The 27,164-nt window shown below is 42.8% G+C and overlaps 1 protein-coding gene across 3 annotated transcripts in view; it reads left to right on the forward strand.

Moving 5' to 3' along the window:
• Positions 1-27,164, forward strand: part of rbms3 (RNA binding motif, single stranded interacting protein) — a 253,939-nt gene that overhangs the window by 75,479 nt on the left and 151,296 nt on the right. The window contains exon 1 of one of the 3 annotated variants that reach the window (XM_070921155.1): positions 905-2,158. The exons of the other annotated variants lie outside the window; for them this stretch is intronic. Coding sequence (XP_070777256.1) covers positions 2,084-2,158 — 75 coding nt within the window. The 5' untranslated portion in view covers positions 905-2,083. Of the gene's footprint in view, positions 1-904; positions 2,159-27,164 lie in introns of those variants that run through there. 3 annotated transcript variants of the gene reach the window in all.

A 27,164-nucleotide genomic window follows, 5' to 3' on the forward strand; every position in this document is an offset into this window, starting at 1 on the left:
GTGTGTGTGTGTGTGTGTGTGTGTGTGTGTGAAGAAATAAGGAGTGGGACTTTCTGAGTGTTATGTTTTTGCATGCATGTTTGATCTTGTTTGCAGAGTAGCTGCGGTGACTTGTGATCAGGCAAACACTCACAGACAGGACATTTTTGTCATGTTTTTGGTCATGGTCAATCCAAAGAGATAATTTCATCCAGTGTCATCTTTTGATGTTACGCAGGAAATGGTTTTCCCTTCTCTGCCTTCTTGACAATGCTTGGACATTGTTGTTCACTGCCTTTACATGAAGTGTTTGTTATTATAGCTCAAGTGACTGCACATCCTTTGTTGACCCTGTAGTGAAAGACATAAATAAAGATTTTACACATAAAAATCATAGCTTTGCATATATAATCCATGTGATTGATTGTACAAAAAATGGTACAAGATGGTGATAGAATATAAATATAATTATTGGTAAGAAGATAGTCCACAGGCAACAGTTTAAGGAAATACAGAAGACATTGCCTCAAAATATACATACTCACATGTTCTTAAAAGTTGCACAATGTTTTATTCAACTTAACTGGTTTTGAGATTAAATCAGCCTAGTTTAAGAGAAAGTGTTTGTTTGAGGACACAGTGTGTTCCAGGCGGTAGCTCCGTGTGCAGCCAGTAGGGGGAATCGACTGCTCACGCTGACGCCATCCCCCTCTCGTCTCCACTCCTCTCCTCCTCTTCCCTGCGTTCTCCCAGGTTGTGGAAACGCTGCAGCCCGCTGGTCTGTGTCTGGGTCCCTTTCTCGCACAGAGCTGCTCAAGACCCTCCTACCGGCTGGGCTGGAGAAGGAGGAGGCAGTCTGCTCTGCTCGCAGCCTCGGACGAGCCCCCTTTACCGCTCTGTCAGTGTGGAGGAGAAGGAGAGAGAGAGAGAGGCTGAGAGACTGAGTGATAGAGAAAGCGCACGCGAGACAGAAAGAGAGAGAGCAACTGTGTGACAGAGGGAAAGAGAACGAGGCAGGCTGCTTAGAGGAGTGAGAGAGCCAAGGACGAAATAAGGAACACATTTTACAAGAGCAGGAAGAGGGAGGATCGCAGACGAGGGACTCCTTCTCTACTGGGCACCTGGGACACAGTCACTGTGGTTTTTTTCACTCGTCTTCTAGCTGGAACCAAGTGGATTGACTCGCCAACCGGTGGATTTTTAAAAAGAAATATACGCTTGTGCCACATCCTTTAGAAACTGGGATCATTTCCCTGTGTTATCTGCCCTCTCGCTGGCTCGACCGCTACAAACTGAGATTGCTTTCTGGTTCTGTGCTCGACTCTCGTGTGATTCTGCTCCGTGCACAAAGTGCATCTGTCGGCAACCGGTGCTGAAGACATCTCCCCTCTGTCAAGCAGGACAGCGCGCAGCCACCGTCGGTTCAGACTACAGAGGAGAGAGAGAGAGAGAGAGACAGTGTGTGTATGTAAGAGAGGGAACGAGAGAGAGAGGGGCAGTGAGAGAGAGTCAGATACACAGTGTGTTTTGAGAGGGAGGCAGATTAAAGCCCAGCCGAAAGACTGGAGTGAAACAGCTTAAATAGAGAAGTGAACCTATACGTCCTCTCCCGTTTTCCTTGCCATCCCTTTCCTCCTCCTCTCCTCCTCCTCTTCCTCTCCCATTTTCCAACATTCACAGGACTGCCAGAGCTACTGCCACCTGCACCTCTTCACGTCTTCTCTTTCCTCTTCTTCCTCTACCTCACCCTTATCACGCGTTACTATCCGATACCAGCCACTGACGGACACGCTGCTCCTGGTTCTAGCACTTGTGGAAATATTTCCATTGATCCAGCAGTGAGAGACTGAGTGAGCATCCGCCCGATACTGAGGCTCGGGACCGTTCGTCAGGAGCTTCCCCGTTAGAGGCAGACCGTCTCCCAGCCGCTGTCCGGCACGCAGACCCTGCCTTCTCCCTGGAGGACTGGCTAGCGACACAGTGGTGTGGCAGCAAAGACAGGAATCGCACAGCCCCTCCGCTGCCTTTATCCCATTGCTAGCTACTTGGCAGCTCCCGCCCCCGTGTCACCATTCCCTGCCTCAGTGCTAAGGATTCCAGCTACATGGGCAAGCGATTGGAGCAGCAGCCAATGTACCCTCAGTACACCTACTACTACCCCCACTATCTCCAGACCAAGGTACGCCGCTCTTCTGCTCTTCTCGCATTCCTCAAGCCTACTCATCCACTCCTACACTCCTGTCCTGCCTCCCTCCCTCACCCTCAGCACCCCCCCCCCCCCCCCCCCCTTCCACCATACTCCTTTCATCCCCCTCTCATCCCTGAGTGAAGATAGGATTTGATGGATAGCTGGCCTTGGCTGTGATGGTTTCTGATGGCAGGTACCTCGTTGGAGTTTGGATGTCTGTGTCAGTGTGTGTGTGTGTGTGTGTGTGTTTCTGTGTGAAGGATCAAGGATCAGGGATCAAGGCTGGAGGCTTTGGGCTACTGTTAGTCCAGCCTACTAGACCGTTACTGGGAGCTGTCCAGTAATGTCCATCCATCCCTCACCTGCAAACTGATAAGCTCTTGATGTGACACACTGCAGTGGCATGAAGTGTAACACGTTAGATAACATGAATCGTCAGTCAGAGGCTTTTGTTAATCAGAATAACTGACAGACTTTTTGTGCTGTCATACATTAAACAGATGAGAGAATTAGGATCCAAATTTAATTTACTAATGAAGTATTTGCAAGCAGAATGTAGGCCATTGTTTCAATGCTTCAATGCCACTTTTCTAAAGAGGCAAATTAAACACTTAATTATGAAGTTGCTAATTCACTTAACAGTACTAATGTCTTATTGTATTGCTTTACAACGAGGGGACAAACGGGTTATGAACTCTTCTTTTTCTATGGTGATGGTCAGTATGGTTCAGACCGAGAGCAGGCATGAGGAGGGCTGCCGCTGTTTGCTGTAGCTGTAGTATGCATCAGTGCCTCTGGGTTGGAAGCCCAGGCCTGAGCCCTGATGGCTGCCAGGACGCTGGCTGGGCGCACTACCCAGACATCATCAAGGGATTAAAATGGAAGCCTTTTGGGGATTACGCTATTTGTTTTTCTACTACATGTGTAACACTAATTTCTGCCTATTATTGTGTTGGTGTGATGCACAGCAATGGCTGAATGACTATTAAAGCCATGCAGTCGAATGTTGAGCAATAGTTAAGTCTTACTTATGTACTATTGTAAGTGATATTACTTTAAACACAACAATAACAAAAATGCATTTTTACATCTTTAATTCACTCTTTATGCGGTGCTCTAATATGACTATAGATTATCCGAACCCTAATACTTTTTGAGCGCCGACCCAAATGTGTTCTTAGCGTTGAGTATCAACTTATGTCAAATGTTGGAAGTTGGCACTGAATTTATTTATCTCGATTAGGAAACTTTTCTAGCTTTAGTTTATATTTTATTCAGGAAAAGTTCTGTATTTAACACTGAAGCAATGAGCAAAAAACAATATTTATTTTCCCCATACGAAAGGTATTGAAAAAAGTATTGTTTTGATATTGGTTCCAAAACAGTCTGTTTTATTGGCAGCAGTGTTGAACATTTTCAAACGATACTAAGCCTGAGGAATAAAAGTTGAAATGTGGCGTATTTTGGCTATTTATAACAAGAAAATAAGGCAGAAAGAAACTGTGTTCAAGCAATTAATGGATCAATAAAATTAATGCAAAAAGTGAAAGTGCAATAAAGCAAAATAACATTAATAATGATATTTTTATCCTTTTCCGTGTGGAGCGGGGTTGTGAACCAGTGCGCTTCCAGCAGGGAGGACCTGCCTGCAGCCCCACCTGGCAGTCAACTAGCTCTCCCCTGATTTATAGTTTAATACATTTGTGCTGCTGCCATATGGCTTCCCTCTCCATCCCACCCCCCTCCACTACTCCTTCCATCATCCCCCTCTTCCTCCCTCCCCCTTCTCATATCTCAGAGTTGCTCATCTCAGGGGCCTCTCAATCAGGGTATGCCCCTCCATTCTCCCCTCCCTCCCTTCCACTTTTCTTTCCCCCTCTTCCTCCCTCCTCTTGCTGTCTGCCTCCCTTCCCTGTTGCAACAGGGCCCCCTGCCTCCTTCGCCTATGCTGCAGTTCACTCCCAAGGTCAGCGCAGATCCGATCTTGCCACCGTCAGCGATTGATGTATCCTTGAGCGGGCCACTAGGGTCCTGTGTCATGCAAACGAGACCCATGGTGGGGGCGAGAAGAGCATACATTTCCGCAGCCAAGATTCATATTAATTTTCATGATTATTTGGCGTAGCCAGTGGCCTTGTAGGTTGATATGATAGAGCCACAGACAGGGTCAGTAGGAGAAAGGGAGTGTTGGGCACAATGTGGCTGAGAGGGCTGTGGAGAGCTATCTCACGCTCTCATTAATGATCATTACAGAGAGGGGAGAAGGCTCAGTCCACACAGTCTACAAAAATCACATCGCAGTCACTTTGGCCTTGTGTAAGCACACACACATAAACAAATTCACTGCAAGTCCCCTTTTTTACACACACACACACACTCAGATTCAGGCATCAGTCTCAAGTCACACAGGTCTTTCTATCCATCTTCATTGCTGCATTCTCAAGGTATGGTCTCATTCTCCCAAGAGACGTGGGTGGGGGGGCATAAATATCTTGTAGTGATAGGGAGGGGGAGTGGGGCGTAACTCATACCAAAGTGTTGCCATTCTCTTTCTCTCGCCTCCATTTTATGACGCATATTTGAGATTCTATGCATAGAAAATGTATAGAACATCTGTGCTCGGTTACAACTAAGGACTTTATTGTAAAAAAAAAAGGAGCTAACATCGTCCTAATGGCACAGCAGAATAAATTGGGGCCCCTTCATCCCCTCTGTATGTGTGTATTATATTCTAATTTAATGGAGTTCTCTGATGCTGTCCAGCATGTGCTAGTCAACCCAGATTAGAATGTGAAAGTCAGAGAATGAGATGAAACAATAACATTTGGCTTTCTATTGATTAGTGCAGTGGGGCGTAGCATGTGCTTCTCTTTAGCTGAATTATTGATTCCTGAAAGAGGATTTGTGTGTGTGTCTGTGTGTGCACGTTAACGTGTCTGTGTGTGTGTGTGTGTGGCTTTTATATGAGGTTATGGCTGGGGGGAGCTGGCAGGATGCTGCTTTGATGAGAGAATCCTTTAAAGGCCCTATTTCGGTCTATTCCCCAGCTGATCAGTCCGTGGAGTCATTTGCTGAAATTTGGCCTTTTTTCAGCCTGTGTCTTTCGCCGTGAGTTTGATGTGTAGTGCTGTTCATTGCTTGCTGTGCATTCAACTTTAATGATAGGTAATAGATGTGCATCATAAATGAGAAAATTACAGTAAAACGCCTCGCTCTGGCCCGGCCCCTCCCATCGCCCACGAGAACAATTACAGGACACAGATCAATTATTGTTATTTCATGCTAGTGTTTAGGAAAAAATATGAATTTCAACTAAATATGTGCACTAATGCCTCCTAGTATTGGCGTGCGTTGTATCTTATTTTCTCTCAATGACTGGCGTTTTCATTTATCACGCACACAGCTCTCGAAAGGAACTCTCAAATTACTGGTGATTATTCTTGAATACCTGCAGTAAATTGTGCCTCTGTTGTCAAATTAAGTTGGCGTCACTGTTGCTTTTACTGTATGCACACAAGGTACCTGACACTGCCGTACCCTTGTGCTGTTACACATAGAGTAGGTCATTACATATCTAATGTCAGCAATCTCACACACAGAGACAAAAGGATGCACTGCAAAAGTATATGCACAAGCATGCACACACACACACACACACACACACACACACACACACACACACACACTCTTGCACTGTGGCTGTGATCTGGGAGTAGGCAGACATCTGTGTTACAGTCAGACTGGTACATATAGAACCCGAGAAACCAACAGGGGCAGATTGAGGTAGATTTAGCAGCAGCTAATGTCCCTGGCCTTAGGTAAACACCAGTCAATGGAGCCCTTTGAGAGGATCTGTGCCTCTGTCTGCCCCTGCCATCGGCACCATTTATACTGTCTAATTCTTTAGAAATGGAGGTAGAGATGGAGGGAAGGGGTGTATGTGTGTGAGAGAGAAAGAAAGACAGAGAACGGAAGATGGATGTTATAGGAAGGGAGGGCGGAAGGGAGGGGCCAGTTAAAAGCAAGGAAAAGGGTTTGGTTACATTACACGGGGTGATACATTGTACTCCAGAAATAATAACAGAGCCATCTCAATCCTCCTTTAATGCCTTGATACAGGAGAAAGAGAAGCATCGAGACAACGAGGGAGAGACAGATACATAGACATGGAGAGCAAGCAAAATCAAAGGCAGAAAAAAAGGACCATTTTCTAAAGTCTTTCATGGAATCAGTTATCAGTGGCGTAAAACTCAGCTAGCAGCTTAGTCCCCTCTGTCTCCGCTGATGTGGATCTGCTTTGAAGAGTTTATCGTGGCTTTTGGGGCTGGAAAAATACACTTCTTATATTACATTTACTAAAGCCCACCCCTATTTTGAGCCTGGGACGATGTGTTCTTATTAGTACTAAGAGGGGGGTAGTATAATTCATTTTCCCACTTGTAATTCTTCATACATGTCTCACGACTGACTGCCCGAAACAAAATACTGTCCCTGTCTCGCTATAAATCTCAACCCATCATGCGTTGTCTCTTGGCTAGCTCTAATCGTCAGGCTTTTTAGCCAGAGCTTTCTTTCTTTTTTCTTTCTTCACCTCACATCATGGTCAAACCATGAAAAGAGGCTTTTTGATCATTACTCAACTAATACCTCTGGTTTTTATCTGCCTATGCCTACACCTTCATCCAGCAGTACAATTCCTCTACATGTAACTGTCGATCACTGGGGCAGACGACTCCATTCATTTGCTATGGCCTGTGTGTACATGCACAAACATGCACACACAGACACACACTACATTAGGCGGTATGCTTAACCCTTCTCATCTATCAAATGACAGCTCAGCCCTATCTGCACACCCATACATTAAGGTTGTGTGTGCATTACTGCTTCCCGCAGCCTCTCATAAGCCACAGAGCAGGGTACTGAGACCTGGTCTTCTGCATGCTGCCGTCCACATCTGCTGTACCAGAGTGCTCTCTCCACATTGATATCCATTTTGTCAGAAGAGCAAAGGAGGGACGTACAAAGGAAAAGCAAAATGAAATAGCAAGCTTTTTTTTTACATTTTCTATAGGCTTTATCTCTAGAGAGATGGGAGGAGGAACCTGTTTTGTATTAACTTTGGGGTACACAAGGGGTTTTAAATGTAGCAGAAATGTTATGTGTGTGCTTATATTGCACTGCATGGTTTACGAGCCCAAATGGTGGATGAGTATGTACGTGTAAAAGAAGTCTATCAATGAGTTTGTACTTTATGAAGTTACAAGTTGTGGAAAAATACTGTGTGTGCGAGACTGTGTGCTTGGTAAGGGGTCTAGTGCTTGGACTGAAGGTCTCAAAACCAGGTCACATTTTTCTTCTTGGTTGAAGTGTCCTTGAGCAAGACACAGAACAAAGTACCTGCCCATTCACTGGAGGTTGCTGTGAAAAAGAGAATCTGAGATAAATGCATGAAATATAAAATGACGCGCTTGGTGGTGGAGTTCTTGCCCCAGGGAATCTTGTCTCTCCTTTCCGGACCATCTGCAGATAACAGGCAACTCTAGCCTGTGCTGCAAGAGAGAAAGACGGACCTGTTTGGTGAATTGGGCCGTGTGGGGAGGTAGGTGGTGGAGTGAGCAGGGCAAGTTTCCTTCAACCGGAAAACCTGGGTTAAGACACTGAATCCCAGCCCAGATTCTGGGGATACTGCTGTGAGAGAAACACACTCACATACACACACAAAAAACCTGTCTTGGATCTTTGTGCATCAAATAAATTGTGGCTGTGGACTTTTAACCACAGGTGGTCTTTAGTATCTGTGCATATTAGGCATGGCTTGAATTTACAAAAACAGTGCATTAGATTTTTTTTTGTCCCAGGAGTGTGGGGCTCTTCCTTATGAGGAACTGAAATGAAACACATTTTTCAATGTTTTCTGTTCTGTTTTTGGAGTATTCCTACAAAGAGAAAAAGGCATGCAGAGTCAACATGAAGCGAGACAGAGAGAGACAGGAACGATGTTGCTTCAGATTTAGAGCCAGATGAAATGAGACACATGATGTGCCCTTCAAACCCACCAACGCGGCAGGACTCTACAAATACACCTGCTCTTTCTTCTTTCTTGTTTTTACTAGCATTTCTTTCTGTAACATAGTATCTGCCTGGAGCTGTCTGCTCTGGCCCACTGTTTCACTCTTCTGTCGCTCTGGCAAGGGCCTAGCCTGGCGTTTTCACGCTCTATTTTCTGTCTCCCCTTTTGCCTCTGAGAACGGTGGGGTGCAGTCTCAGAATTTTGTCTTTTTTCATCTTTGACTGTTTATGTATCCCCCTCACTTTTGCTCAGATCACTCTTTCTTGCTCCTGTTTTCGCCAAGCCTCCCTTCATCTTTAGATTCTCTTTCATGTTGTCCCTCTTTGTAATTACTCTTTCCCATCCTCCATCGCTTTTGCGTGCCTCTTCCTCTATTTCCGGGAGCCCCTGCTGTCTGCTGGGCATGGTGTCCTGCCATCTGTGCAGGATGACATGAGGGGCTGGAGAGACACCTCCTGGGCAGACCCCTTAATACATACAGCCCATATTAACATACAGAAGACCATATGGGATATAAATAAAAGTCAAACACAGCTAAAACCTTTTACCATTTCAAGTGAATCTTATTGTTTTGTGAGTATGGTGAATATAAAGAAAATTACAGTTGTTAGTCTGTCTGTATCCAATCTTTGCCTAACATCTATTTGGCAACATTATAGTCAATATTTTCCAACAGAAGGAAATACATTTGAGTGAATATGTTTAGTCAGGGATTATCAACTTTGTTGAAAAAGAGATAAAGGGATTACAAACTTTGTTGAAACTTCTGTTGGCTGCTGTTTCTGGTCAATAGATACCAAATAATATGTCTGAATAAGAATGAATCCTTTCAGTGTGTGGTTCAATACTTTTGTCTGGATATTTCTTCTATCTTGAGAATAGCACTGTTCTACACAGGGCAAACACTATCTGTAAACAACTGAATATATTTCTGAAAGTTAAAGTCTGTTTGCTCCCATGTATTAATGTCATTTGTTGATTGCAATGCATATGTTTCTTAGATTTAATGTTTCACAGCATGTTTGACTTAACTGTGAGCCAAACTATCTCCAAATTAAGAGGGATGAAAAATGATTTCAAATTGCAACCACAAAAGTGATGGATAAACTCAAGAGCCCTTGTTTATGTGAACCACATACCTGAAATTCAAAAGGAAGCAGATAGTATCTTTTTTGGCTCCAATTTGGAGGGGAAGATAGTGGAGAGCAGAAAGGGCAGAAGAGGAGTTGGGTCAGGACAGGACACTGAGCTGGTGGTGAAGGATGTCAGGCTGCAAGTCACGTGCTAGAGAAGGGTGAGGGAGGGGGAAGTAACTGCACCTCGTGAGAGACAGACAAGCAGTCAGGCAGAGAAGGGCTTTTGTTGTTCCAGTGTAACTGAAGCTTTCGGTGTCTGCTGCATCTGCTGCCCTACCTTTGGCATGCCGGTTCACATGAAGAATGCTCAGGTTGCTGGTGTAGCGGCAACGGCGGTGGAAGAGTAGGGGGAGGCGGCAGCTTGGCTTGGTAGCGCTCACTGACTGAGACTCAGCCAGAGTAATTGCTCCTGCATTTTTAACGAGTGGCTGCTGCGTACACTTTGAGGAGCAGCGCACCAGAGGATCTCCACACATCTACTGCAGCAGAATTGCCTTTTCACCTTCCTGACTGAGGGCATCTGAGAGAGGCAGAGGCCTGCTTTATATGTTCACACCTAATCAGGCCTAAATGTGTCTTCATCATCATGAGTGGTGGTATTATGAATTGAATATGTTAACCAAATTAAGTTCTTGGAGAGGGGACATAATGTGCTGTAAAAATTAAAGAAGAAGAATTTTCCCATGATCCTGATGGCACTCAACAGAGAAAAGACAGGCAGCACAGACAGTTTGTCATTCTCTTCTGGTTTGAGCATATTATTGGGTTTTAGTCGCAGTCTGTGGTCTACCCTCTTAACCAGACCAGTTATGGCGAACTGAGAACGCCTAATAACAATGACGTCATAATCAAAACAGTCTAGTGTGTATTTCATGAAACAGTTTTCCTGGAAAGTCCTGCAAAAGGGAGTATCATTTTTCTACACGCAGCGCACTATATTGTATAGTTTGAAGTTTGATGCCCTTTTTTTTTTTGGTACCAGAGAATCCAGAGCCAGAATAAGGGACTGGGAACACCACCTGTGGAGAGAAAAAGAGACGGACGGAAAGATCAACAGTCTCGTTTTTCACAGTGGTCTTTCATTTACCTAATGACGTCATAGTCTGACAAAGAAAATCCTTTGCCGGTGTACATCTCACTTTGAGGAATTAGCATTTCATTTCCATTGTGGCTGCACAAACCGATGACCTGGTGTTTTCACCTAGATATTCAGACATGGAAACCGGAGGAGACACCAGCCACAGACATGCAAATGGTAGTCTAGCCTTACCACTGTGATTACTGCAGGAGGCCCAGGTCGCCCCTCTCCTAAACACATATACTGCCTGCAATATTTACTCTACACAGCTGCATTAGTAGTGGCAGGCTCAATGAAAATACCGTGTCACGCATAGCTTGAAAAATGGCTCCGGAAAAAGCCAATTCTGCCATGAATGAGGATAAGCAAATAGGCATGAGGGCTTGAATAGCTGCCAGTCCTGTCAGATTCCCCCCTCTCACCCAGCCACAATGAGCTCCTATACAAATAAGGATACGTGCACCAATTTAGCACAGCAGATGAACCTTGCGAAGCCTTGTCGAGCAAGTGGGGGATTACCAAGAGCAAACAGGCCTTTCTCCCGGCTTTATTTGAGTTAAATGACTCAAGCCACCCTCTCAGATTTTGCCTGAATGGTTTGTCTGGCAGAATCTTCCACTGCTCCAGCCGACTCTGAGGCCACAAAGTGTGCGCATTAGTCAGCGTATGGAAAAACACTGAGTGGGACAGGTAGGCGGCAAGAATTAGATTGCAAGGACACTGATGCGGGGAGCGAGCCGAGCCAGCAGAGTCACAAACCAGGATAAATGGAAAGAAGAGATGAGGAGAAAGCCCTCGGCGTGATGGAGTCCAATTGGAGGAGAGATTATTATTCTTCACCAGTAATTAGTAGCACATAAACAGCCATTGGCAACAGAATTAAAAAGTGTCATTGTGATATGTGGTCTCCATACAAGACGCCGGTTCTCTCCCTTTTCAATAGTTAATCATGTTGCCTCACAGAAACCCCCTGTGCACACACAGAGAGGGTGAGGCTTCAGTATGTAGCAGATGAATGCCTGAAAATGACAAACCTATTGGAGGGTTTGCTGCAGAACACTAGTTTCCCCCTGTACAATCTGCACTGAGGCAAATGCTATGTCCTCTTTCTCCCCTTTTCCCCTAAATTATTAAGGTCACCCACATTTGAGAGGAAAGTGAAGGACAGAGAGTGTGTGTGAGAAAGGAAATGCACGCAGGAATGAATGCTTTCACATACATTTCAGTAACACGTCTTACTTTATGTCTATATTAAAATATGCACAATATTACCGGTACAAGTTTTGAATAAATGCAAATGTTAGCATTTGAGTACTTTTACAGTTGATGAATACTGATGTTTTTATGTTCCTGGATTTTGTTTGTCCTTGGGCTCTTATGAAAATGTTAGAAAACAGTGGCTTTGAAAAACAGTTAGTTACTAATTCCCTGTCTGCTTTCTCTCTCTCATTAGCTGTCTTGAGTACCCTGTGGAGGACTTGTATCCATTATTTATCTCTAGCCCCAAAAAACAACAGCTGCATGCTTGTGTAATCGCCATATGTTATGCTTCTCCCAACATATTGGGAGGAATCATGCTGTATAGGGAGCTTTATATCAACCCATAGAGATCTGTATCAAGCCCGTGCAGACATGCTGCACTTGAATTATTTCCTAAATGCCTAATTTTTTTCAAGCTATCAATGGAAAATACAGCAGAAATGTTCCTCAACAGTGACAACCTAAACTACATCGGGCAATTAACCACAGAGGCACCTTGCAGAATATTTTCGGATGCTCTAGCACCACTGGAACAGTCAGAGGGAGGGAAGGGAAGAGGGTCACATTAGGATTCAGCCGATAAAGCAATAAACCCTTGTAGGAGCTGCAGTCGGCGCCATTCAGAGCAGATTCTGTGTCCTCAGCACTTTGGGCCTGCAATTAATCACTAAGCTGACATTACCCCGCCCTCCTGCGAACGTTGGATAAACACTCTGGCAATGGTGAGCCAACGTTCCCCGCCACAGACCTGGTGTAATCGACTGTTGACGCTCGCTCTCTCTATGAAATGTTTAGGAACTCTGTGCCCCAGTTATGTAGACATCCTGTAGTGTGCAGGATGATCTGCTGATCTGTTAAGTTATAGATAGCAGTTTAACAGCCAGCCGGAGCTACAGCAGGCGGCCGCTGCTCCATCATTCCCCACTCAAGGGTTATGGAGGACGCTTGGCTCTCGTGGCTGATGTGTGACAGCGTTAACTAGCATGTCGCATCTGTTTTACCCGTGTGTGTATGTTTGTGTGTGTTTTGGCATTGTACATTTCTCTGCTGGTGTGACTACATGGCCGTTGCCACAGTGATTTGTGAAATGGGAAGCCTCTGAGCCTGTTGCGGCTTTATTAAGGGGATCGCTGGCAGTGTGTGTTATATTGTTACCATAGCAATAGTTGCCAATAGTGTGTGCCGACCTAGCCCATTGTTTAACAGCTGGTCTGACAAGGTTAGTGTAGGGTAACTGCTGTAACTATAAGGTGGGGAAGCTTTTTTTGGAAGTTGGTAAAATACCAAGATCCATCTCTTACCAAATCCTTTACCTCTTCTCTGTTCTGAGTTTTATTGACTCTCTGGTTGCCACTCACATAAAGAGCAAATAAATAATCTGTTCGTTCTTTAAATGTCAGTCTTAGTTCTAAAATATTAGGTTCATTATAGTTTAACTATAACTCCAGGTCCACTTACTAACTTTTTTTCCATATCTTTCAACCATATGTAATATGTTCTTCATCACCAGATGGAGTTTGCTCTGTTGTGTTTACATACAAGCTTAGTAGCTGTTATGATTTCATCCATAGCACTTTTAGGACTTCTTGCATGTTGTCTAATAGTTGTAAATAATATTATGAACTACTATTTCCAAAGTCAAGAATGAACCTTCATGCTAGTTAATTTATTCAAACCTAGACCTCAAATTTAGAGAGTAGTTTTGATGCTGAAGTCAGATTTTGTAAAAAGCTGTTGAACCCCAGCCCTAAAAACCCAAATCTTTACTTTTTCTAACGTTGCAGCTTAGTGTTACAAGGAATGTTTTATCATTTTAATTATCTTTAAGTTTGTTAACAAATCGATATCACCAGAATTCAACGAGTTTCTTCTTCTTTGCATATTCATAAAGCATGAAACTCCTCATACACACTCGGGGCATGCAAGAGAAGTTTCACACACTTTTAAAACCCCAACATACACAATGACCCACATTATCATGTGCATACATAACAGCCTGAGAGGAAACATGAGAGAGCAGGACGTTTATCGTTGAGGAAGGAGGCGGGTGGTGTGGGGGGTGGGGGGTGGGGGGGTGTATGTGAGGAAGGGTGGGAGCCCTGTTGAGTTCACTGAGTTCACTGGAGGGGACTGACACTCAGCTCACCCTCCTGCAGTCTCTCTCTCTTTCGCTCTCTCAACTACGGTTGATCTGAATAATTTATCTCATATAATTTATCTCTCTACCTCTCTATCTCATTCACTCTCACACACAAACACACTCACACAGACATGCAATTATCTCCCTTTCCACACAAACACACACACACACACACACACACACACACATACACACATGCCTCGGGGGGTTGGGTCCTGGGGCTGGTGTGGAGTGAGCAAGTTGGAATCTGCACAGAGGGAAACCTGATAGGCATTCCCTGTGCCAAACACATGAGGTCACCCTGACTGACTGATCCTGCCTGCCAGCCAGCCTCCCTCCATCCCTCTGCTGCCGTCAGATTAAAACCTTGTATCTCTGAGAAATCAACTGCAGGATTTAGGAGATTTTCCTATTGAGACTCATGCATCTCTGGAACTACAAGAAGTATTTTATGTGCCCTTTAGGATCATAAAGCGTTTATAAAAGACCATGCAGACTTTAAAGAATACTTATGCTTTATTACAACTCGGGTCGTCTTTCCATAATTTTGGCCATCAGTAAGTGTACTCACCCAGTTAATGTTGAGATGTGGGAACAAGGCAACATCCCTAAAGAGACGTCAGACGTGGAAAGAAATGAGCCGTCATACAATCGTACAGGTTTATACAAACTCCCAGGTTAGCCAAAGTTATTTAGAAGAGAAAACAAATTATTAGCCAAACTGTCAATTCAGAGTTTGCAGATTGACTTTGATCTACTGTACTTGCTATTGTTGTGCTTCACAGTGCAATGAGGGATTATTACAGTACTAGTAGTACATTTTGGGTGTACTGTACTCACATTTGTACCTCAGTTTTACCTTATATAAATAAAGTTATAAATATATAGCTTAACTGTTGCTTGTTAACCACCTGTCTGATCATCTGCCTGCCCGTGTTTCTTGCCTTGTTCAGGAATTACCTTGTTAACTACAATGTTATCATAACTGATAGAAATGATGGACAAAACTATGAAAAAATGAGCGAAGAATGAACTGGAATTCTTTCATCTTTCATCTCCTGCAAAAGTCACACATTTAGATCATAATGTTACGGTTTTCATGCAACAGCCGCACTTTTCAGCATTGCCAGAGAAATATATTGGAGAAGGCTATTCCAGTAAAGTAAGTAAAAAGTGTAATAAACCACAAACAAATCAAGACAGAACTTGAAACTTATTTTTGAACTTTGCCACTACATTATGAAATACTTGTCCATGAGAGTGTGCAATATAGTTAGCCTGTTGTCTGGTGTGAAAAACAATACACTCTGTAATCTCTCAAAGTTGATGGCTATGAAAGGTTCTTAAAATGGAAAATGTGTAGCAACCGTAATCCCTAGAGACTTGTCTTTTATCCCGAGCAGCCCTTTGAAATACCCACCCAAACCCAAACAACACTGTCAACTCAAAGCACTGGTCTCAAAAGGACCCTAAACATGTGTTCTTTAGATCCCGGCTCCTGTTCTCTTGTCACACACACAAGCATGCAACATGGACACCCGTATTCAATCAGTCTTAGACACACACACATGCATATACATGGAGACGTACACACAATAGCACACATTCTGTCTCCAGCACATGTACACACAAAAATATCCACACACGCATACACAAACCAGCCACCCCCACACGACACAGCAGTCACCTCTCGCTCCCACGCATCTCATGTTCTTCCCATATTATGTTAAAATGGACATGCATAATTGCACTGGCGAGGTTTGTTGTTTTTGTTGGCGGTTATCAACAGCCCCCGTGATGTCTCCGACAGAGGTGATCATTGTTGCAGGCACCACAAATCTACATCACAGCGCTCACAAATATGCTGTTTCTGTGAGGTCTACATTGTCAAGATGGAGTGTTCTGGTTTTAGAGGGAAGAAAAACCTGTAATTTGAGTAATTATATAATTACAGTAGGTCGTATGTTTTTTTAGAGATCGTTAAAAAGGAATAACTTTAAGGCAAAGGTAAATGCTAAGATGACTTTTATTGTATAGTGTGCAGTTGTTAGTACAAAATCACTCTTTACAGCTCTTATTGTAACTCTTTACAGTGTAACCATTTCCCATTTACACAGGCCCAGTGGTAAAATGGGGTGAAATGAAGCGTAGAGAGAAGTCTGGGCATGTGAGACAGCTACACCTGTACTAACGCCAGAATACAAGCACTGTCATTCTAAGACCTAAACTGAAACACGGTAATGACATTGCAGCTGCCAATATCACTGTGGTGAGACATTTACAGAACCACCAGTGTTTAACATTCACTTCTGTTTCACTAGTCACAAAGCAGAGCAAGTCAATACCAGATTTGCTTGCATGTGTCGCCCTTTATTTTCCTGCTTGTAAGCATGAAATTTCTGTAGGCTGTAATGCTGTTTCAGATGTTTTGAGCACTCAACTACCCTGAATAACCCTCCTTCAGGAACTGACTTCCACAAGTCGTTTGAGGTTGGGTGAAGTCTTAAATAAAGCTGTGGCTTGTGGCGGCAAGCTGACTCTATATGCTTTGTATATGCAATCCGGGCACAGCCAGTGGCAAACAAGCTCTTTTTGCGATCATGTTTCTAAACAATATGCTGTCTGGAGACTTAGGACCAGATCTCGTGCCTTCATGTATATGTTTAAGCTGGCTGAATATGAAGCTGAAACCACAGAATGTAAGGGAAAACAGCAGCTGTTAGTATATGTAAAGACCTTTACTTGATAGCACTTACAATATAATCATTTTTACCAAAAAACCTGTTTTAACAATATAGATGATCCTAACCTCAACCTCAAATATGTTGTATTATGCAGACAATCGTCATGAGCCTGTAATTTAAATGACATCCCTCAGCTCTGGTTTCTTTGTTGACAGTCATTTAATAACAATCCCTACGGTACATTTATTTGTGTTTATTCCTAATTCAAATTGTGGGTATTTCAGTTTGGAAAGATACTCTTTGAAGATTTTTTTGCAACCCTATATTTTAATGTAATCCTTCTCTTTTTCACTCACACAAAGATATACTGTATGACGGCGTGTAGCTCCCTTTTTGTTCTCTCTTTCTGTTTAGTCGCACAGGTTTGTGTTGTGGGTTAGAGAAGGCTGAGTTAATGGAGAACGTCAAACCGGCTTGTAGCGCTGCCTTGGCTCTGACCCGTGCAGATTGTGGAGTGACCCCAGTGGTGCTGCCCCGAGCCTGTAGTTGGAATCCAATCTCCTCGCTGGGATGTGGTGCATGTTTTAGCAGTCTGCTTTGAAAACTTTGCCCCCCTGCCTCCCCAAAAGTGTCTATCATTCCTCTAATAAAACCTGGTTTGTTTTCACCTGTGATGACCCAGGTTAGGTGGGTTTTTTCAGCTCACAGACGGCAGTGGCACATTTGTTTAATCACATTAGACCCTTCCTGCTCCTAGACGGGTGGAGACAGGAAAATTGGAAACCAGCTTTGTTCTGTCTTTAGAATAGGAAAAAAAATGTAAATATATAAAGGTAACTGCTTGTAATATCAAATGTCAATCACACTCACTGGCAGGTTGTATGTTATTACATTGTTTTCAGGGGTTAATGAGGTGATTGAAGTGACGAACATAGAGCCATCGCTAATCAATAGGAATATTTGCTTCACTGAATTGCAATTAAATCAATAGGACTACATTATACTTAAATTATCATTTTAGATTTAGCACCCTGGAAGAGGGATGATTTTATCATCTAAAAATGTCTGCCCTCATCTAGCGGTTTCAGAATACACTTACTCTTCTTCCAATTACAAGCCAGGGAGGGAGAAATCAATGGCTACTAACAAGTGACATCGTTAAGGCATTTTGAGGGAAACTGAAATCACACAGGGCTTGATAGCCTTGTTTAATGAGTCATCCAAAGGAGTGCTTCTCCACACCTATTTGTTTCCCCTCCGTTTGGGCCTTTTGCCGTCCTCGTTGGTGGTAATTGTCTGGAACACGGCGGCTATGACACAGCTATCCTACCTCATGCTGAGATGCATTAGTGCCATTTAAAACGTGGCGCAGGGTGAGACTGCACCCCTGTAATTCGATAAAAGTGAATGCAGGGAGGCAAAGGAAGAGGGAGGGATGGAGGGCAGCAGGCTCCCAAAGAGGCTTGAGAGTGGATCATCTGCAGCCTTTCAAGGTGAAAAGCATCAGCTGAAGGTCTCTCTTGTACTTTCTGTGTCTTTTTCACTGTCACGTGTACCTGTATTACCTTCTCTCACACTATTCAGCAAGCGCCTAACAGTAAATCTTTGCTTGAGCCTGAGCAACCAGCAAAACAGGACTTGATCACACACTTGAGCTTCTCAAAACCTTTTGAGTTTACGAAGGAAAAGATGCACTTATATACTTATATATGATATATACAGTAATAACTGATAGAATGGTTGGAAAGAGGGAAATGTTTGACTGAAAGGTTGAAGAAGAAGACGCAAAGCAGAGGGAGCATTTTGTCTTTTTTAGCACCAATACAAAGAAATTAAAAGCAAGCTGGAGAAATTGTGTTTGGATCTCAGGGAAGAGAGAGATTGAAGATTACAATCAGACATCAGCATCCTGCTGAGAGTCTTCAGTCTAATTCTACTGAGAGAAGATAGTTAACTCTGCTTATTCCACGATGGCTGGCAACTTGAGAATTCAAAATAATTAGAGTCAAATAGAGAAGCGATTGGAAAAAATGGTGGAGGGATAAATGAGGAGTGTTTTGAGGAGCGAAAAACAAGGAAATGTAGTGCAGACAAAACAGTTATAGACATCTACACAATATGTATGTGTCTGTGTGTGATTATATGTTTATTCATCCCTTCACATGTGTGACTGATATTGATATTTTTATTTTATATCATGATATTAATATGTATCATGATGTAGTGAATTTCTCAGCCAATTCAATTGAGCTACTGGTTCACAAACTGGATAACATGATCAGATGGGAATGTCTGTTTGGCTAATCCACTGAATTATTAAATCCCTCAAAATGACAATGCTTAATGAATCATGTAAATTCAATATCGCCAAAACAGAAGTCATGCTCATTGATTTTGCAATATTTGCCTTCATATAACCAGATATTTTAAAAGAGTAGCCACCTCGCTATAGCAAATTAACCGCTAGCGGATGATTCCTTTTGTTTCATTGTATATGGTGTCATATTGCTCATTTTGTAATTTCATGATTGACTCACAGATTAAGACAGATCAGACATTAAGAAGTCCCCTTAAGGTCCTCTTATTGTCTCCTTTTGTTTAGTCTTCTTGTCTTTTCTCCTTAACTCAGCAGCTGTCAGTCATAAACTGGTGGTATGCAGGGCACCTATCTTTGTTTCTTTTTGGTAGGATCTAATGTAAACTGCACCATCTTGTACTAATGAATATATGTATAATACATTTACATAATACATACAATGCAAAACATATTCCCTTAAGCTTTACCCAGTGATTGCTGACTGCCGAACAGACTTCAATGTATTATGCAGTGCCGTCATTGACCACTTGAACACACTTTTAAGGTGTCCTTTTTACCCCAGCACCCAGCAACACTTCATCCTGCTCTAAGAAGGAGCAGAAGGAGAGTGGACCTGGTTTGAAGGGTGAATACATTCTGCCACACTTCCCTCTCAAAGCATGTAAAAGGTACCCTGATTCGACTGCTTGCGCTGTTTGCTCCCGCATGCATGAGCTGGTGTGCTTCAAGGTGCTTCTTGGATTTCAGGAAGGGCCTTTTAACTTGAAACCAAAGAGAGGCAAGTCAATTTTTTCTCAGTGTGCCTGGGAAAAAAAAACGCTAGCTGCTTTTGTTTTTGGTCCCAGCAGTGCTGGGAGTATTAAGCTTGCCCACCAATTAGGGCATGCCGATTCTTACAGCCCATGAATTATTAAGAGCAGCCCATCGACTCGGAGCAGTGACGGAGGGCAAAGAGAGAGAGCATCAAGCCACCTGAGCACCACAGCTGCATTTGTTAAAGCATAAGCTGTCTGTGTGCTGCACCAACGCTGTTACAATTTAAGCACAAATAAATTTGGTTTTTGACGTGATTCTAATTATTTTCAGTCTACAAATTGGATAAATGCTGCATTTATTCAACAACACGCACTTATGAGGAAAAAAAAGAAAAAGGAGAGACGGATAGGATAGTGTACGGTATTAGATTGCAACTTGCAACACCGGCTACCCTCAAGGTCAACCAATTCATTCCTGCTGTAGAATTTATTGTCTGGTAGTAGCTAAAGCAATGAGGTGCTGTGAACCTTGAGCTCATGTCTATATAGAAGGTCTTCACAGCTTTATACTTGGGGGAATCCTGCTTGTTAACTCTCCATTCAGGGCTCCACCCAGCTCCAGTGCCTGAAACATGACCCCATGATAGCGCCGGCCAAGGCCTGCTAATGTGCCTGCATTTTTTAGGGAACACCAAGTTAATGTTCCTCGGGACCATCACCTCATCATAAATACTGTAAGTCTTTGAGACGGCGCCAATGGGCTGTAACTCGCGAGGAATGACGGGAACGCTGCGAAATTAGGTCCCCGTCAAATGTGACTCCTGGCGATTGTCAGTACTTAAGATGTATTAGACGGAGAAGGGGAACTGCTTTGTGTGGGAGCCCCTGCCTTACTGGATAACAGAGCTATCATTATGCATGAATAATTGGATGCATTCCTTTTATTTTTTTCCTCTCTCTCTTTTCACCAGTGGGCTGTTTAATGTAGCAGAGTTGTCAAATAAGTCTGTCGCAGGGAGAAAGAGGGAGCCAAGACTGATTACTTTATGTGAATGACTTTTTTTCTCGTGCAGAATTGAAATAATTTAGAGCAGTTAAGAGAGGAGTGGGACTGTGGAGAGAAGGATATATGTGGATATTGTGGCACGGCGGGGCTTTTAAGTGTGTTGTGATTTAGTTATTTATTGTTTTGCTGCGGGGAACGAGGCGAGAAGAGAATGCTGGTCTCTCAGATGTCTTTAAATAGAGATCCTGACTGCCTACTTGCCCGCTTGCTTGTACTCTGAAATGGCCGGTTCAATCTCCGTTTGGTAATATACATTAGCCATGGTCCTGTTTGTCACTGGAATAGCTGAAGTGCCCTTTAGCTGGCATTAGATTCAGTGTTTTCTTCTTTGTTGCTCCCTTGTTTCTGAAAAACCACCAGGCCGAAATAGTTTAATGCTCGTACAATAGCGCCACTTTGCTTGTTTATCAGTGCACCTCCCTGTCTGAAAAACACATATACAATGACACGTAATTCCGAGCTCAGCCTGGAATCCAGACATTGCACAGAAATGATGTCTTCTTTCTCTTCTTCTTTTGTCTCTTCTATTTTCTCCCTCTGAGTTTGACCTGAACCAGCAATTTCCACAGTCTTAGAGATTACGCAACAAGCTGCGTCCATGTAAGATGCTTTTTTTGGACGCTGTTGTAAGCCTTCTCATGGCAGTGGAATATCATATAAACAACGGATTTAAAATTTACTGTGTTTTTCAATATCATATTGAAAAGTGATAATTGAAGAGTTATTTGTCCACTCAGAACAAATCCAGGTTATAAGAAATTGGTTAGAAATATATATATAAATTTACATTCTTAAAGTGCTAAACATACACTAGTGACTCTAAACTATGTAAGCATGGTACGAATTTTATATGTTTATACTAATTTAATGAATATATGTAGGGCCATGCTAATAAAAATGTATAGAGGGGAACATTTGTATTTGCTTTACTGAAGGCCTGCCTGTTGTACTATATGAGATGTGGATGGACAGGATATTAGGGCTCATGGCATCTCAACGATACCAAACCAACTGCGGTTTCCGAAATGGATAGAAGGTTAAATAAGATGGTGTTGTGTGCCGGCGAGTAAAGTTGTCGGTAATCAAAGTTTTGGCTAAGTCTATTCTCTAAATTTAGTTGTGGGAAGCAAAAATAGACTCACTTAGAAGTACTGAAGTCTAAAGATTTAGACCTCTTAGTGTCAGAGACAGCTGCTGCAGAGTTTTCGTGAGCTGCTCACTTTCTCTTTGACTTGATTCATGTAGTCTTTTTGTTATTCTGTGCTGCCCCCAAACCACCGTCAGAGGTCTTTAGGATAGCTGTTACGTTTTTCTCAAAACCAAAAAAAAAGTCTGGAGAAAGAAGTTGACCAGAACCGTGACCAGACTTGAACTGAAGGGGCCTGATGGAGCTGCAGTGTGCTGCTTCTTCCTTGTCAGTCGGGAGTTGTTTACTTTTCCCAATCGTGACTCAGCCTCATTATCTTTCGTCCATTCTACACCTGCCACCCAGCTGTAGCCTTCACTACACACTAAACATCAAACTGTCTAGTGACGGCCTTTCGTTTAGTCTGCTTTTCTTAATGTTTGCTTTAATTTCCTCAATGTGTGTCTTCAGAACTACAGTATGTATCCTTTAGTGAAAGATCAGTGAGTTGCCTGTATAAAGAAGAGCAGTTTACCATGGTTTTACTTTGGTGACTGAAACAGATTAACAGATCGATGAGCCTCAAGATGAGTCTTAAAATATGCTGGGGCTGATGGGATAATAGCAAGATAAGTTGGGCCTCTTGTGGGATGTGAAGCAGCCCGTAACTAATTAATTATGCATTTCCAGCACATTCTTTCTCAACCAAATACGAAGGAATGCCACCCAATTATAAAAAATATATATATATATAAACAGCATGAGGATCATTGTGATGGTAATGGTCCATCCATGGTGGTGGGCAGACCCTTTCATATTCAGCCCCACAATGACTCTGCTGTCTTGGGTGTATAAGAGGTGGTCTGCTGCTGGCGGACGACTGAGCAGAGGAGCTTCCTGTTCATGTGGTAATCTGTGTGGCGGTACAATGGAGCGAGCGCTGTTCTCTCAGAGCCCAGCCCAGCACATTCAGCCAGAGAATGGAGGGCCACACACCACAACAATAACAGTCCACTGCTATCATCTCATGAAAAGTCTCCATTGGAGGGTAAATAAATAGTTTAGAAACCTTTTTGCAAGTACAATAGGCCAGACCACCGCTGATTTTCATCTTTGATGTCTCTTCACAATTTGCCCTGACTTATGAAAATATTATGCTGGGCTGGAAAAACAGAATGCTGAAAAGAATGTAGAAACTCAATTGTTATTTTACCTTAAAGGAGAGCTGTAAGGGCTTTCTTTTTGCTAGTGAATAAAAACGAAAAAAACAACTGGGATCATTTTCGTCATGCAAGATTTGAATTTGAAATGAAATAAAACCCAATTGTCAGATTCATTAGCTGAGAGAGGATTCCAGAGTATAAGCTCTATGTTCCAGTAACTATTTTCAATTGCTTGCAAAAGTGTGTGCGTTAGACTCAAGGGTGACATCACAAAAAGAAAAGAAATAAAAATAGAAAGTCCAAATAGCCTCTTGAATTTGCAAAAGCAGAAAAAAAGCCTTTATTGCGATTGCTACTCTGTGTTTTCGGAAAGTTGTTTGGAGTGAGAGCATCTCAGTAAGGGATCCTTTTAAAAGAGCTTGAACAATTGTCAGAGGGAAGAACCATAATCCCTGGCTTTGATTCATAAAGTGGCTTGCAACAGGATTGCTGATATGGGACAATTGCACATCTTTCCCAGAAATTTATGGTCATTCAGCCTGCACTGCGATGCAAAATTAGACTCCTGAGAAGCTTTATGAATAGATACAAGACATAAGGAAGGACTGAGTGGTGAACACGCTGTTGCGAGAAACACTCACTCTTTCTTTATTCATACATTTCCATTGAAGCCAGACAGAAGCATTTATGAATGAACTGTAAACCTTTACTTTTTTCACTGTTAACCTACCATACAGTGGAAAGAATGAATAACTTCAGTTATCTTTGAAGATACAGAAGGAGTGATAATATCACCGTTGAGTTTGTTCTGACTTGCTTGAACCCAGATGGCCTGTGTTTATCTTTACTGGCTGTGATCCTTTACCGTGTCCAAGTGTTGCATGCATTAAACTCTTCCAGCAGCCCGACAAGAGCACAGCAGGCCACAGTCACTGAGGCAAGCAGTCAGGCAAGGGGGAAACATTACACCATTACACTCACCTGTTCCACAGCCATGGTGACTTATCTCATGAATAAATCACACTACCCAGGTTCGGACAACGTCTGCATCCCTAGCCATCTTTCTCTCAGTTGCCTCTTTTTTTCTACTTCTCTCTGCTCTCTCTGCTCTCTCTCTCTCTCTCTCTCTCTCTCTCTCTCTCTCTCTCTCTCTCTCCCTACCATCTTATGTTTTACATCTCTTGCTCTAGCTGGCTGCCTGACAGTGCTCACTTTATTTATCACGCGATTGTGACACTTTTGGATAAAGCTCCACACCCACCCTGATTGAACTCTGCTTGTGAGAGCTGGGAAGCACAGATCATTCCCCTTTGGTTTCCAGTAAGTCATGGGATTGACAGCTGGGGATGGCCTGCCCAGAAGAGGCTGACTCTCTTCCTTTAAATCACTCGGAGAGGCGCTACTGAAGTGTCCCTAACTCAGCGGTCATGCCAGTATGCCAAATCAACAGAAATACTGAAAGCACCCACGTTGAAAATGAAAACTGAAATACACTGATGGATAGGAAAATCCTCAAAATAAAAGCATATATGCGGGCTTACGTTTGAGCTTCGTCTGAAAACCTTGCTTTTCTTGGCACATCTTTCTTGGTATGACATATCCAGGTGCACAGAGGCAGAATAGCGAGCAGTGATTCCAAAGATGTTACAATGCGGCATTGTTCTCACATTGACCCTGAGTAAAACAATCCCCTGCATAGCATTGCCGTCTGCTGCTGACGGCAGCTTAGGCCAGAGGAGGCGGGCGGATACAGGGGTTTTTGTGTTGAGTAATGCTGATATTCCTTCTAGGGGGATAGTTGCTTAACACACTGTGCAGAATCTGGCACAGCGTCTTCTCTGGCCTACTAAACTCTGCTCAACACTATGTAAAAACTCCCCAATGGCTGTTAGACAGGGAGGAGAAAGGGGGTGGAGAGAGTAACTCGGAAGAGACAGAAGAGAGAGGGGGAGCAGGAAGGAGAATTGGAGGACGAGCAGCCAGATGAGGATTGGGATGGATTTAGGGATAGATGAGAGCTGACTGAAGGGATTGGAGATGGTGAAGAGAGGATGGATGGAGGACTAGCAGGGGAAAGATTCAGTTATGGAGGGTTAGAGAGAGGGAAACTGAGGGGCAAGATGGTCCACAGTACGGTAGTTTAGCAGTGAAAACAAGCTACTTAGGCTGTGAGAAATCTGTTGGCCCTTGTCAAAACACAGTGCTGGGACTGTGATGGTGAACCAAATGGAAATATATTAGTTAGATTGTGATTTATTGCTTAGACAAAGTGCTCTTGCTCAGTAAAGATGATGAGTCAGTGCCTGAAGTACACTATCAGCCCACTTCAAAGTATAAACTTGCAGCAAAATAATGTTGTGACAAATTAGATCTCATCCAGGGTCACAACAGAGTGACTAAACGATAAAATGCCTCCAGGTAAGAATGCATTTGTCAGAAATAAGCTGTGTGCCAAATGAGAGGTTGAAGCCCTCAGAAAGACGCGCCACAAAGGTGGGTGCTTTAGACACTCTGGCTCACAGAGATGAAAACTATGCAAAGTAAAACAAAGTTTATCACCGGGCATGTTGCCCTCAAACAAAGTGAAAATACCAGTGGTAAAGTAGGACAGGTTTTTTGATACAGTATGAGTTGTGATGCTGGATGTGCTAGACAAATAGTGTAGTAGTATATCCATATACTGTCAGTTCCATGTATCTGCAACACCCTGTGATTAACAACATGTCTTGACTGCTAAAAAGAACAAAGTTGAATGTATGACTGGCCTTCATCATCTACAAAACCCTCACAAATACAACGTCGTCATATGATTTCCAACTTTACAGTTGATGTGAATCACTTGAACAGATATTAAAATGGATCATTTCAAATGCTGTTATCTATTCCCACATCTAGAAAGTGTTTTCAGGTGTTGACGTAGCTTTATATTTTCACCGTAGAGCGTTACATTTGTAGTGCAAATATTGGGACACAATATTCATTTTCAAAGATTCATCTTGCTCTTTTTCCCTCGTTTTTAAAAAACATTCTCGTTGGTTTGATTGCCTGCTGCTGCACGACCTTTTCTCCAACGCATCCAGAAGTTCACATCCATCAAAATCTAATTTACAGCTCGCCTGGCAATTAGAGAATGGTTGGATGATGTACTATTTCAAAACCATTTTGTTTTTCACACAATTATGTTTTTTTCGGTCTTTGTATAGACAAATAACTTTATACCTGAGTTACTTTGTGCCTCATTGAAATGATGTCTGTACAGCCAAAACATTTGAGCAGTAATCAAAAAGAATAAAGGCCAAATAGATATTTAATTTTTCTGTATCATAAATCTAGTCTGTCCATTTTTAAGCTTCCTCCTGCCACTGCTTGTACACCTGATTTTTCTGCCCGGTTGGTTAGGATCCATGTGCGAAATCCCTGGATATGTTTTTCAGATGTACGTCATAAAATAACCCTATAAACTACCACAAACCGACCGTTCGCCGTTCCCCAGCTGATTTGTTATGGCTGTCTCAAGCCCTCCTGCCACAACAGCGGCTGGTGTTTAGTGCCAGTATTTAGTCTGGCAATTGTCAGAAACGCTTCAGTGAGTATATTCCTTGGGGGCCAAAAGTGACATTCCAGACCCAGTGCAACTACTTTGCATGTGAAAGAAAATGAATATTCAAAGAGAAGAGGATGTGTGTTCTCTCCTGTGCATATTTCTATACCTATCTGCATTTGTGTGGATTTTATCTTTTCATCTGTGTACGGTTGCGTTCATATATACAATCATCGCACATAATGCTTCGACGTCTATACCAGTTTGCTTTAGATTATCTTGTTTGTAGTTTGTGTGTGTTCATCCACTGTGTGTATGTTTCCTTGTGTGTATCACACATTTATAGGCAGTGTCAGAGAAAAGTGTACAGGAACTGTATTTCTCCACAGGCATAGAGGACATTAACATACAGTATGTTCTCACAACAAGGTGCAGAATAATGGTGATCCAATTCACAAAACATTGAACTAAGTGTGAACACATTAAATCATGTGAAAGAATAGGTTGAAGTGACTAATGACTTTATTAGGGATATTTTTCATGGACTTTTGTTTGGCATCACGTTCACAATACGAAACAATGACAGCTTAATATTAAAGCCACAGGCTGCACCAGCCAATCAAAAGGAGAGCACCTGAGGCAATGATCACATCAATAA

This window comes from Enoplosus armatus, chromosome 16 (assembly GCF_043641665.1).
Source record: "Enoplosus armatus isolate fEnoArm2 chromosome 16, fEnoArm2.hap1, whole genome shotgun sequence".
NCBI classification, from domain to species: Eukaryota; Metazoa; Chordata; class Actinopteri; order Centrarchiformes; family Enoplosidae; genus Enoplosus; species Enoplosus armatus.